Source organism: Marmota marmota, unplaced genomic scaffold (genome assembly GCF_001458135.2).
Source record: "Marmota marmota marmota unplaced genomic scaffold, marMar, whole genome shotgun sequence".
Lineage (NCBI taxonomy): Eukaryota > Metazoa > Chordata > Mammalia > Rodentia > Sciuridae > Marmota > Marmota marmota.
In genome coordinates this window covers 15,604,789-15,619,760 of record NW_026000222.1, presented here as the reverse complement: position 1 = coordinate 15,619,760, position 14,972 = coordinate 15,604,789, and the positions used below count along the sequence as shown (strand labels likewise).

General features: G+C 37.2%; 1 protein-coding gene across 1 annotated transcript in view; it reads left to right on the top strand.

Annotated features, from left to right (window-relative positions):
• The window catches only part of Sntb2 (syntrophin beta 2), a 90,158-nt gene that overhangs the window by 36,226 nt on the left and 38,960 nt on the right, over nt 1–14,972 (top strand). The window contains exon 3 of the mRNA XM_015496311.2: nt 11,967–12,180. Within this exon, the coding sequence (XP_015351797.1) occupies nt 11,967–12,180 (214 nt within the window). The remainder of the gene's footprint in view (nt 1–11,966; nt 12,181–14,972) is intronic.

Below are 14,972 nucleotides of genomic sequence, written 5' to 3'. Positions count from 1 at the left end.
TTTTTTTTTTTTTTTTTTTTTGGTACCAGAGATTGAACTGAGGGGCACTCGACCACTAAGCCATCCCCCCCACCCCAGTCCTATTTTGTATTTTGTGTAGAGACAAGGTCTCTGTCACTGAGTTTCTTAGCACCTTCTTTTTGCTGAGTCTGACTTTGAACTCTTGATCCTCTGCCTCAGCCTCCCTAGGCGCTGGTATTACAGGCATGTGCCACTGTGCCTATCTAAGCAATAAATTTTAAATAGTATCTCAAAACCCATATGTGTACACCCATGTGTCTAAAAAAAAAAAAGCATGTATGACATCGTGTCCAAACTTTTCTCAGTAGCCTCTGCACAGAGAAAGGTAAAGTTTTTCTGAGACTTTAATCTTCATAAATAACCTTAAGGATATCTGTGAGAGTACCATTAATGGGACCTAGAAGAAAAAGAACTAGGGCTGGGGATGTGGCTCAAGCGGTAGCGCGCTCGCCTGGCATGCGTGCGGCCCGGGTTCGATCCTCAGCGCCACATACAAAACAAAGATGTTGTATCCGCGCTCAGATCTCTCTCTCCTCTCTCACTCTCTCTTTAAAAGAAAAAGAACGGAAAGGAAGAAAGGGGGCTGGAAGAAATAAATCAGAAAACTCTCGTACTAAAATGACAGCTTCAGGGCTGGGGATGTGGCTCAAGCGGTAGCGCGCTCGCCTGGCGTGCGTGCGGCCCGGGTTCAATCCTCAGCACCACATACAAACAAAGATGTTGTGTCCGCCGAAAACTAAAAAATAAATAAATATTAAAATTCTCTCTCTCGCTCTCTCTCTCTCTTTAAAAATAAAAAATAAAAAAAATAAAATGACAGCTTCAAACTGTTGTTTCTGCAGGGCTAATAACATAGTACTAGGAATTTTCTTCTCTACTTTTAGGCCTATAATGAGGAAATGTCTCGTCTGACCAATATCAGAAGCACATCAGCTGCTGTGCTAAGTTTCTTCAAATAACATAGAATTGTGAGTTTGAACCTGCTATGTACATTTTCTTCAACTTTGTTTAGAGTTGTATGGATGCAGTCCTATTGGATATATGAAATTATTGGCTTGCCCAATTAGATCTTAGTAAGTTCCTACTACTTTTGCGTTAGGATTAACAGATGATGTAGAATTTGAGGTGTGCTTTGGAAAATGTGTAAGATTTGGACTCATAGAAATAAGGAATAAGAGTAAGGACACACCTAGGAAAATTCAGAATATACCTTTCTACAAGTAATTCAGTGACTTGTGGTGGCCAGTACTTATCCTTGAAATTTTTTAGGGGTTTTCCTTTGCAAAGAGTTTAAGTAGTAAGAAGATAAGACAGAATTGACTGAAAAGAGTAATTTACACTAAAAAGAGTTTGGACTGCATTTCCTGGGGTCGGGGGTAGGTACTGGAGATTAAACCTAGGGTTTCACACATGCTAGGCAAGTTCTATACCTCTGAGCTACACCCCTACCCCACTTTTTTTCTTTATTACATTATTTACTTATTCTAATACATACATGATGGCAGAATATGCAATTTGTTTCATATTACACATATAGAGCACAATTTTTTAAGTCACTGGTTTTACACAAAGTGTTTTTGCATCATTCGTGTCTTCATACATGTACTTAGGGTAATGATGTTTAACTCATTCTACTGTCATTCCTACCCTTTTGCCCCCTCCCTTGCCCTCCTTCCCTATCTAAAGTTTCTCCATTCCTTTCATGTTCCCATCACCATTATGAATCAGCACTGTCATATCAGAGAAAACATTTGGCCTTTGTTTTTTTGGGTTGTCTTACTTCACTTAGCATTATATTCTCCAACTTCTTCCATTTACTTGCAAATGCCATGATTTTATTCTTTTAATGCTGAGTAATGTTCCATTGTCTATATATACCAAAGTTTCCCTATCCATTACTCAGCATTAAAAAGAATAATGCTGAGGTTCTGTAAGTTTTTGAGAAGCAGTTCCCAATCTTGAGTAAGCATGAAAATCAACCACCTGGACAACCTTTAATAAAATACAGATTACCTTATATTAAGCTTACCATACCACTCATTCAGATTCTTAGTGACTAGAAAGATGTTGATGCTAATGCTGGATAACTAAAACAGTTCACACAGGATGAGGGGATTAAGGATAATGAAGATTAATTCACATTTGGCTATGTTGAAAGGATTGGAAGAGCACCCAGTTAGAAGGAATTGGGGCCAAGGAGAGATAATGGTTCCAGAAATCTAGGATTGAAAGTTGCCAGAGACAAGAGGATAAAGTGAGAAGAAACTGCTAAAATCAGAACCTATACCCACATCGTGTAGAAGGGATAGAAGGAGAAAAGAAGCAATAAAAATTAAATGTCTGGGAAAGAGGACTAAAAAGCAATCTGTAGAGTTGTACATTGTCATAGATATTGAAGTGATCAAGCATAAAGATTGAAGAATCTTTGGTTTGGGTAAGAAAACACTGGTGAGTACAGACAGATTCAGAAAGAGATTAAGTAGTGAAAGAAGAAATAGAAACATCAAACTTGACCTAGTTGGTTTTTGGGGTTTTTTGTTTGTTTGTTTATTTTGTTTTGTTTTTTTCTCAAGGAATGACAAAGAGAAGGAGGAGCCATGTCAGGGTTAGTCAGGTCAAGACAGGGCTTTCCCAGTTTGGGTAAACTTGGTAATATTTTAGACTAGTATTTCTATGGATTCCTTATCTCTTGTGAGATTGTGCCTCCCTACCTGTCTCTTCTGGCATTCCTTCTCTTCTTCCGAGCCTTCTAGCAGTAGAATGCCCTCTTTATGGTCCATGCTCATGTCCTTGGTGACTTTGCTGGAGTCTTCCATTTGCCTCTCTAGGTCAACTTCTGTTCCTCTACCTACCTGTTCTCTGCCCCAGGAGGCTGCCCTGAATTGATCATTTTGACAGGCTTTCCAGGTCTTCAGTTTTTGCTGCATTGGGCCAGTGTGGAGCCCCAGCAGGATACTGGGCAGAAAAATGGAGGTTAGAGTGGTGTTGGAGTAGTTATCCCTTCAACTCCTAATGTATCAAGTCACCTTAGTTTGGCTTAAGTGACTGAAGGTCCCTGCTTCTTTCAAGTGAGTCTCTACAGATCTTTCTTGTAGGTCTGGTGTAACTTCATCTCTTACTCCCTTCAGTTCTGGGTGTAGAAACAACCACTCTTGTTAATAGTCTTGTGGTACCATGCTATTTTCCCCTTGTGGTTTCCCTGTACTCTGCCCCCACCTTTATAAATTGTCTTTTTATTAAACCTTATTCTCTACGTTTCCTGTGGGGACCTTGAGAAAGACAATGATCTGATCTAGTTTCATATCTTTAAACATCAACCATTGCTAATAGTTCTCACATATATGTCTCTAGCCCAGACCTGTTTCCTGGACTGTAGAGTCATGTTTAGTGTATGTGAGACTTGATTATCTAATGTATATCTCAAGTTCCTGATCTTTCTCCTAAATCTGTCAGTAGCAACACTATCCTTTCATTTGTTCAGGACAAAAATCTTGAAATCGTCCTTGACTCCTTTTTGACACTCAACCCCCTTATCCAACCTGTTGAGACATCTAAGTAGATCTACCTGCAATAGAATCATAGAATCTGCTTAACTCTTTTTTTTTTTATTAGTTACACATGACAGTACAATGATCTTGACAATTCATATATTTGAATCAAACGGGGTATACTTTCTCATTTTTCTGATTGTACAGGTTGCAGAATCACATTGGTCATACAGTCACCTATATACTTACAGCAATGATAATGTCTATTTTATTCTGCTGCCCTTCATATCCCCCCTGCTTAACTCTTAGCACCTCCATTCCTGTCACCCTCCAACTCCTATCACCTCAACTCTGATAACCTCGCAACTGGTCTTCACTACTTCCTTGCCTTCTTTCACTGTTTTCAACACAGTAGTCACACAGAACACCTGCCAATGGCCTCCCATTTCAGAATAAAATCCAGAGGCTGGGCATCGTGACATACGCCTGTAATCCCAGCATTTGGGAGGCTGAGACAAGAGAATCAAAAAAGTTCAAGATCAGCCTCAGTGACTTAGGAAGGCCCTAAGCAACTTAGGGAGACCTGTACCAGGAATTGAACCCAGAGGTGCTTAACCACTTAGCCACATCCCCAGCCCCTTTTAATTTTTTATTTTGAGACAGAGTCCCAGTAGCTTACATCCTCCTGAGCTACTGAGATAACAGGCATGTACTACCATCCCCAGCTTAAAAATAAAAAAATTAAAATGGCTGGGGATGTAATTCAGTGATAAAGTGGTAAAGCATTCCTGGGTTAAATCCCCAGTACCAAAAAAAAAAAAAAAAAATTAAAAAAGAATAAAATTCAGAATTCTTACAATGACTTAAAAGGCCCTACTTACATTACGTTTGTGACTTTACTTTCTACTCTGACCCTCTTACTTACCCTGCTTCAGTCATACTGGTTTTCCTTACTACTTTAACACTGCAACTCTGGCTGGAATGCTTTTTCTTCTTCTTCTTTTTTTAAAATATTTTTAGTTGTAGATGGACAATGCTTTTATTTTGTTTATTTAGTTTTATGTGGTGCTGGGGATTGAACCCAGGGCCTCACACATGCCAGGCAAGTGCTCTACCACTGAGCTACAACTCCAGCCTGGAATGCTTTTTCAAATATCCACTTCACCAACTCCTGCACCTCCTTCAAGACTTTGTTGAAAAGTCTTCTTAATTAGACTTACCCTAACCATGATATTTAAAATAGCAAACTGACCCTTTTCACTCCTGATTTACCCTTCCCTTACTTACTTTCTTTTTTCCCTAATACTTAACGTCTTGTAACATTACTATATAATTTATTTATTTTTAAAATTTTTGTAATTATCTGTGTTAGCTTGGCATCACTGTGACCAAAATACCCAACAAGAACAACTTAAAGGGCTGGGGATGTGACTCAAGCAGTAGCACTCTCACTAGAGGGAAGAAGGTTTATTTTGGCTCACAGTTTCAGAGGTTTAATCTGTGGTCGGCCAAGTCTTTTGCTCTGGGCCCAAGATAAAGCATAACATAATGGCGGAAGGGTGTGGTGGAAGAGCACTATTCTATTCATGGAAGCCAGAAAGCAGAGGTAATGGAAAAAAGGGAAATAAAGGAGCCACAAGGAAGATGAACCCTTCCAGGGCATGCCCCCATTGACCCACCTCCTCTAGCCATGCCCCACTTGCCTTCAGTTAACCAGTCAGTACATTCAAACTAGGATAGATTGATTAGGTTACAGTTCTTACAATCTAATTTGACCACCAAACATTCCTACATCAACACAGGAGCTTTTGGGGAATACTTCATATCCAAACCATAACATGATTAAACAGTAAAATTACCATTTTCCCCTTAAGGTATATAGTTCTGTGAATTTTATTTTGGGGGATACTAAGGATTAAACCCAGAGACACTTTACCATTGAGCTACACCCCTATCTCTCTTCATTTTTATTTTGATATAGGGTCTTACAAAGTTGTCCAGGCTCGCTTGAACTTGTGATCCTCCTGCTTCCACATTGCTGGGACTATAGGTATGCACACTGTGCTGGCTTCAGTTCTGTGCATTCTGACACATGTATAAATTCTTATATCCCTCATCACAATCATGACACAGGTCATTTTCATCACTTGGAAAAAACTGTGATGTTATACCTTTATAATTATATCTGCCCACCAGTCCTGGAAACCACTGATCTGTTCTTCCTCACATAGTTATATCTTTTCAGTAATGGAATCATGAATTATATAACCTTTTGACACTGGCTTCTTTCATTCAGCATAATACCTTTAAGATTCATCAAAGTTGCTGATGTATCATCAATAGTTCATTACTTTTCATTGCTGATAGTATTCTGTTTTAGAGCTCTAAGTTTATTCACTTACACATTGGAAGAAATATAGGTTGTTTCCAGTTTTGTAACTTATGAATAGAGCTGCTAAAAACATTTCTGTACAGGCTTTTGTTTGAACATGTTTTCATTTCTCTAGAATATCATTAACTTATTAATTGCATTATTGATTGGACTTTATATTTGTTTGGGCTTTGCAGGTTTTTTCCACTGGTGTGTCCTGAGTGCCTGAAGAGCTCATGGTACACAGTGGGAGTTCAATAAATTGGAGAATGTGTTATGTAACTTTATTTATTTTTTAACATTTTTTTAGTTGTAGATGGACACAATATTTCTTTCTTTCTTCCTTTCTTTCTTTCTTTCTTTCTTTCTTTCTTTCTTTCTTTCTTTCTTTCTTTCTTTCTTTTCTTTCTTTCTTTCATATGGTGCTGAGGATCAAACACAGGGCCTCACACATGCAAGGCAAGTGATCTCCCACTGAGCCACAACCCCAGCCCATGTTGTATAACTTTAAATTGAAGCATAGTAAAATTAGAGGCACTCGGAATCCTTTCAAGCTTCATATCACCAAGTCCTAGAATGCAGTCTGCTCAAAACCCAATTGGCTAAGAGACTTGAACTGAAAAAAACCTGCAAATTGAGAATGTAAAAGGCTTTTTACTGAAAGTAAAGTAATTCCTCCCTAATGTTTTTGGTGGCTATCTATCAAATTGCTGATTGGGGTGTGGGGAGCTTGGGATGAGATTGAGGAGAAAACTTCTTGGGAGAATACTTTTAACAGTGATGTCAGCATAATTCATTCCTGTGTAGAATGCAAAGCCACATCTTCTGCCTTGAGGTAACCCAGAAACAAGCTTGCTTGCAAAAGCAAAAGGAGTAATGGCACCCCACATTGTTTGACCTGTGTAGTTTCACTTAAACTTAAAGTAAAGATCCCAACTGGGTTAAGAAAATAATAAGATCTGGGTGTGGTGATGCATGCCTGCAGAAGGCTGAGACAGGAGGATTGCGAATTCAAAGCCAGCCTCAGCAATGGTGAGGTGCTAAACAACTCAGTGAGACCCTGTCTCTAAAAAAAAAAAAAAAAAATGGGCTGGGGTTGTAGCTCAGTGGTTGAGTGCCCCTGAGTTCAATTGCCAGTACCAAAAAAATAAAATAAAATAAAATTATAAAAACTCAAAAAAAGGGCTGGGATGTGGCTCAGAGACTAAGTGCCCTGGGTTCAATCTCTGGTCTCTGGTACCCAGCCCCCCCCCGAAAAAAAAAAAAAGAAAGAAAGAAAGAAAAGAAAACAATAAGAGATAAAGATGAAAATGGGGCTGGGCTGGGGTTGTAGCTCAGTGGTAGAGCACTTTCCTCACACATACGAGGCACTTCGTTCAACCCTCAGCATCATATAAACATAAATAAAATAAAGGTATTCTGCTAAAAATATTAAAAGAAGAAAATAATGATTATATGAGGCTGGTTTTTATGAGGGTAGGTAATGTATACCTAAATGTGTATACTTAACCATAGCCTGGATCTACACTATGAAGGATTTTCAGGATAAACTTTAAAAAGCCACATAAACAGCATGCATTTTAAAATCAGATGCTGTCTAATGTCTCAGACATGGAACTCCTTGTAACCTTATTCATTAGAACTTGAATCAGTTGGATCAGGGAGCTCATCCAGTACATTAAAATTTTTGAAGGCCAAACAAGATTTCAGTTTATGGCAGCTTCCACACTTAAAGTTTAAAAGATTTCAGAATAAGTTTTCTTCATTTCTTAATTTTTTTTTTAATAAATAATATACCCAGCTGGGTACAGTGGCACATTCCTGTAATCCCAGCCACTTAGGAGACTGAGGCAGGAACCTCACAAGTTAAAAGCAGCCACAATAACTTAGCGAGGCCCTGTCTCAAAATATAAAACAGGCTGGGAATGTGGCTCAGTGGTTAAGTGCTCCTGGGTTCAATCACTGGTATAAATAAATAATGTAAACACAAAATTTCAAATATATAGGACTATACTTTTAAAATGTAATCCTATATTTATCTTTAAACACTTCACTATTTTGATAAAAGTGCTTCTTAGCATCTTTTCAAGTATGTGTACAGTACATGTATATTTTTGTCATTCTAACTAGGAGAGGTGACACTTTCAGGATGAGAGGAAGCCTTCCTCTTCTTCTTTTTCCTCTTCCCCTGCTTCTTCTTTCCCTTTTCTTCTTCCCTCTCCTCTCTCTACTCCTTCTCATCCTCCTTCCCTCTCCTTTTTTTAAATTTTATTTTTTCTGGTACTGGGGATTGAACTCAGGGCCACTTAACCACTTAGCCACATTCCCAACCCTTTTCTGTATTTTATTTAGAGACTGGGTCTCACCGAGTTTCTTAACACCCCACTAAGTTGCTGAGGCTGGTTTTGAACCTGAGATTCTCCTGTCTCAGCCTCCTGAGCTGCTGGGATTACAAGCATGCACCACTGCACCCAGCTCTTCCTTCTTTTTTTTTTTTTTCCTTCCCCCAGCCCCCATGTTCTGGGGATTAAACCCAGGACTTCACACATTGAGCTACATCTCCAACCCCTAAAGGTTCTTTTCTAATCACTGTAATACTCTAGAATAGACATTTAGAATGTATTTATTTTTCCCAGTTGATAGCCCAATAGTTGATATAGTGCCTTAAATGTTCAAAAAGCATTAGAAACCTTAGGAATTTCTGCCAAGTTCTTGTGATCTAATAATCCATTGTGTGACTCAGCAGTAGAGCGCTTGCCTAGCACGTGGGAGGCCCAGGGTTTGATCCTCAGCACCACTTAAAAAAAAATAAATAAGTAAACAAAATAATCTATTGAAAGCACAGGATTAAATTATGTATTGAAAAGCCCAAGTCAGCTGCTCAAGGGATATACTGGCTGCACCCCTGCTCAAGTCAGGGAAGGGAAAAGAAAGCCACCTACTAATTATTGAATATTTAGTGTGTGCCTAGAACTTTTGCTTATTAAGGGACCTCAGAACAGTCAAGTGAGGTCACAAAGGTTTAAAGTAGACAAGTGTAGTTAGAATTTGAACCACGTCTAATTCCAAAGATGTCTCCATCACCACACAGTGTGGTAGAGCTGTTGACTGGTCATAAAAGACAAAGAAAAATAGGGAACAGTATTGTCAATATCATAAAATATAAAAAGCAAGATGGAAAACAATGAGCATATATTATATATTGCCACTGTGTGAAATATGTGTACATCATATAGAGATGCACAAATGTATGTCTTATTTTTACATATGCTTAGCATATCTAGCTAACACAGTGGTTGCCTTCAGAAGTGGGCTGAAGTTTTGAGTTTTGTTTTGTGAGCATGTATAGCTTGATCTTCCTTCATCCAAAGATCCAAAATCCGAAACATTCCAAAATCTGAAGCTTTTTGAGCTCAGACATGATACCACAGGAGAAAATTCCACCTTTTCATGTGACAATCAAAATGCAGGTATATTTAAACTGTTGTAAATAAAATTACCTTTAAGCTATGTATGTAATGTATATGAAACCTAAATTAATTTTGTGTTTAGATTTGAGTCTCATCCCCAAGATATTTTATTATGTATATGGAAATATTCCAAAATCAGAAACACTTCTGTTCCCAAGCATTTCTGATAAGGGATATTTAACCTATATTACCTATTCAAAAGAGAAACAGTTTTTAAGGATAGTTGTTAGGTAGGTTTTTAGAAACATCTAGTTATTTTTCATATATACTAATCTATTTAATAGTAAAATTTCACAGGTTTATAACTTTTAATGCTACAAAATAATTAATACTAGGTATTTTGATATTGATAAGCATTGACAATGATCTATTTAGGTTTTCAGTAACTATGATGCTACTCTAATGATCTATCACATTGGAATTTGAAAGAAGTAGAATAATGATATAACATGTATTATATCAACAGAGGTAATGATGATAGATTTATTCACATTCAACTTTTTTTTCTTATGGTACTAGGGATTAAACCCAGGAATATTCTACCATAAAACCTCCAGCCTTTTTTTTTTTTTCTGTTTGTTGTTTTTTTTTTTTTAATTAACTAGGGCAGTGGTTATAGCTGAGTGGTAGAGCACTTTCCTAGCATGAGTGAGGCACTGGGTTCTATTCTCAGCACTGCATATAAATAAAAAAATTTTTAATTAATTATTTTATTTCTTTGGTACTGGAGGTGGAACCTAGGGGTACTTTACCACTGAGCTACATCCTCAATCCTTTTTATTTTGATTTTGAGGCAGGGTTTCACTAAGTTGCTGAGTCTAATGGATATTGCTAAGTCTGGCCTCAAACTTTGTAATCTTACTCTATCAGCCTTCCAAGTAGTTGGAATTTTTTTATTAGAGTTTTATAATTACACCCAGTAGTTGGGTTCAATCCTATAAACTTACACAAGCATGGAATTCGATTTCAGTTCATGACAACGTAGCTGGAATTTCAACTATTTTATTTTTTGGGGGTGGGGGCAGTACCAGGAATTGAACTCGGGGTACTCAACCACTGAGCCACATACCCAGTCCTGTTGTGTATTTTATTTAGAGACAGGGTCTCACTGAGTTGCATAGCATCTCGTTGTTACTGAGGCTGGCTTTGAACTTGCGATCCTCCTGCCTCAGCCTCCTCAACTGTTAAGGTTTTAGTGATCTTCAGTTTATCTACTTTTTAAAAACAAGAATACTGTGCCTCAAAAATGACATGTCAGGGCTGGAGTTGTGGCTCAGCGGTAGAGTGCTCGTCTAGCACATGCGAGGCCCTAGGTTCAATCCTCAGCACCACATAAAAATAAATAAATAAAATAAAGGTATTGTTTCCAACTACTTCCAAAAAATAAAAAATGTTTAAAAAAATTGACAGTCGTGACTGAAATAAAAGAAGTATTTTATGAGTCCTAAAACTGAACTTAAAAAAGAAAAAAGTTTCCTATTGGAGCACGGTGGGGCACACCATTAATCCCAGTGACTCTGGAAGTTTGCAAGTTCAAGACCATCCTCAGCAATTTAGCAAGGCCCTATGTAATTTAAGTGAGACCCTGTCTCAAAAATAAAAGGACCGAGGATGTTGCTCAGTGGTTAAGTCCCTCTGGGTTCAGTTTCTGGTACCAAAAAAAGAAAAAAGTTTCCTATCTACTAAAAGCCATATTTTAATTTGGGGCTACTTTCATGGAAATAGGGTATTTTGAATAAGCAAGGTGATCAGTTGTGTCTGCTTTGTGTTTATCTTGAATATATTTTATTTATACTTATTTTTTTGTAATTGTACACAATACCTTTATTTTATTTATTTATTTATATGTGGTGCTGAGGATCGAACCCAGGGCCTTGCATTGCACATGCGAGGCGAGTGCTCTACTGCTAAGCCATAACCCCAGCCCCTATATTTAATTTTTGTGTCTATTTTTTTCAGAACTGCAATGATTTGTTTGTTTTACATAATTGTTCCCCAGTAGACTGGGCATTCCTTCTAAGCAGAATCCATGCTTCCTTTCTTCTTAGATACTTCTTTGATGACTACCTAATTCCTGGCTCTTAGTAGATGATGTTGACTGAATTGAATTGAACTTGATATACTTAGATTAGTACAGAGAAGGGAGAGATATAATCTGTCTTTCAGATATTTGAAAGATTCTCATGTGGAAGAGAGATTAAATTTGTCTCATTTGGGCTTCAATAGATAGTGAACCAATGGGTGAAAGCATTGAGAAGTCTATAAATGTTAAGTCTAAAGCTACACGTTACTGTCATAGGAGGCACTGAATCTATCTCAAGGAGATTCATGGCTCTTGACCTTTGTTTTATACTTTGTTCTAGATATTGCCTATATGTGATATATCATCAAGGTTATTCCTATGATGATATTACTAACTTGCCATGTAGTATTCTTTTTAGAGAAGAGAAAAACAGTGTGAGAACAGTAGTGAGGAAGGAATTATGCATAACTTTGGTTATACTCATCAACATGTGAACATCTATACTATGTCTTGGCAGAAAAAAAGTGTAATTTGGTTCTTATTTTTCATAGGAAATAAAAATACTAAAATTCTTCTTTGATATTTGTTTATAGTAAAATTCATCCGAGAAGTAACACCATATATCAAGAAGCCATCCTTAGTATCAGATCTGCCATGGGAGGGTGCAGCTCCCCAGTCACCAAGCTTTAGTGGCAGTGAGGACTCTGGTTCTCCGAAACACCAGAACAGCACCAAGGACAGGAAGGTCATCCCTCTCAAAATGTGCTTTGCTGCTAGAAACCTAAGCATGCCGGATCTGGAAAACAGGTGAGCTGTACCTAACAAGAACATCAACATGGTACTTTCAGCTTTGCCAACTTAAGGACTTGCTAAAATACATACATGATTCTATTAACTAAATTATACAAAGGAAAGCTTCAATATGAGAGATTCATTTTTTGAAAAGACACACAAGAAACTGTTAATGGTGCTTACCCCTAGGCAATGAAATGGGAATAGAGGGTAGAAGGAAAGTTGGGACTTCTATTCATTTTATACTTTTCTGTAAGCTTATTGCTTTAAAAAACAAAACAAGCAAAAAAAAACTATGAACTTAAAAAAAAAAAAAACTACAGTACTTTATAATTGAAAAAATGGGTATTTTTTTGAGCCAGGCACATGGCACATACCTATAATTCCAGCAACTGAGGAGGCTGAGGCAAGAGGATTACAAGTTTAATGCCAGCATCAGCAACTTAGTGAGGGTCTAAGCAATTAGTGAAACCGTGCTAAAAATAAAAAGGGCTGGGGACTTAGCTCAGTGGTAAAGTGTTGCTGGGTTCAATGCTTAGTCAAAAAAAGATGGGAATCTCATTGTATTGCTTAGACTGGCCTCAAACTCTTGGATTCAAGTGATATATTGCTTAGACAGGCCTCAAATTTATGGATTCAAGTGATCCTCTTGCCTTAGCTTCCCAAGATAGCTAGTACTACAGGTGTGTGTGCCACCATTCAGTTTAAAAAATAAAATAAAATAAGAAAAATTCTTATATTGTAGGTGGTGTTAAGAGTCAGAGATCTGCATTATATATTTGGCTGTCTCAGCTAGCACTCTTACCCTGGCGAGTTTACTTCTCTTGACCTCAGTTTCCTCTTTTACAAAATGAGAGAGTTGGATTGAATTTTTTTTTTTTCTAATGGTGCTGGAAAATGAAACCAGTGATGCTTTACCACTTGAGGCACATCTCCAGCCCTTTTTACTTTTTACTTTGAAATAGGGCCTTGGTAAGTTGCTGAGACTGTCCTCAAACTTGCAATCTTCCTGCCTCAGCCTCCTGAGTTGCCTGGATTATAAGTGTGCACCACTGTGCCCAGCATATGACAATATTTTAACTTTATTTTTTATAGAAAAGAAAAACAGTAGAATTGTAAATAGTTTGGCACGAATTATGTACAACTACTAGAATGTGAATATCTATGCTATATGTCTTGGCAGAAAAAGTACGTAGAACTATTGACAGTGGCACCTCAGTTACAAAAGTTAAAATATTGGAATGAGGAATGTGGGTTTTGTAATTTTGACCAACCTATTTGTTTTGTCTATACCTTGATTTCCTCCTGTATAAAATCAAGATTATAGGAGGATTTAATGAAAAAAAGTTTGAAAAGTTGGCATAGTAAGACCCTTTTTAACAAATGGTTCTGGGAAAACTGGTTATCCATATGTAAAAGAATGAGACTAGATCTTATTTCTTACCATGCACAAAAGTCACCTAAAAATGGACCAAAGACCTAGGAATTAGACCAGAAAATATACAACTCATAAAAGAAAATGTAGGGTCAACACTCCAACATATAGGCACAGGCAATGATTTCTCAATAGGACCCTGAAAGCTTAGGAAATAATATCAAGAATTAATAAATGGAATGGTATCAAATTAAAAAGCTTCTGCATGCAAAGGAAATAATTAAAAATATGAAGCCAGAACCTACAGATGGGAGAAAACTTTTGCTAGCTACTCTTCTGACAGAGGATTAATATCCAAAATTACATAAAGAACTCAGAAACTTAACAGTAAAGAAAAAAAAATCCAATTAATGAATGGGCAATAACTCAATTAATGAATGGTCACTTCTCAAAAGAAGAGATACAAATGGCCAACAAATATATGAAAAAATGTTCAATATCTTCAGCAACAGGAAAACAGAAATAAAAACTTCACTGAGATTTTTTTAATCTCATTCCAATTAGAATGGCATTCATCAAGAAAGAAAACAATAATAAAGCTGGAGATGATATGGAGAAAAAAACACTTGTTAGTGGAATTGTAAATTAGTATAAATACTATGGAAATCAGCATAGAAATTCCTCAAAAAACTAGGAATGGAATCACCATATGACCTAGCTATACCACTCCTTGATATTTATTCTGAAGAATTAAAGTTAGCCTATTATAGTGATAGATGCATGCCCATGTTTATAGCAGCACAATTCAAAGTAGCCAAACACCAGCCTAGGTGTCCATCAGTGGATGAATGGATAAAGAAAATGTGGTATATACATACAATGGAGTTTATTCAGTCATAAAGATGTACAAAATTGTGTAATTTGTAGGAAAATGGATAGAACTTGAGAACATTATGTTAAGTGAAATAGCTGGGCTGGGAATATAGCTCATTTGGTAGAGTGCTTGCCTCACATGCACAAGGCCCTGGGTTCAATCCCCAGCACCACCAAAAAAAAAAAAAATGTGTTAAGTGAAATAAGCCAAATTCAGAAATTCAAAGGTCATGTTTTCTCTCATATGTGGAAGCTAAAGAGGAAAAGGGGAAGAATGGTTGGGGGCATCTCATGAAAATCAGAGGGATATCAGAAGAGTAGAGGAAAAGGACCAGAAAGAGGGAATTATGGTCACATGAAATCTGTAATTTGAGATACACATGTATAGGCAGTTAGCTAGTTAGCAACTCTAAACAGATGGATACTTCATTCCCATTTGTCAGACAATTATAAAATATTCAAAGATACTGTTTATGTGATATGACTATCAATATTCTCTCTGATGTGATGCTTTGATCTGTGAAAACTACACAATCACATCAGGTCGCCAAGTATCAAT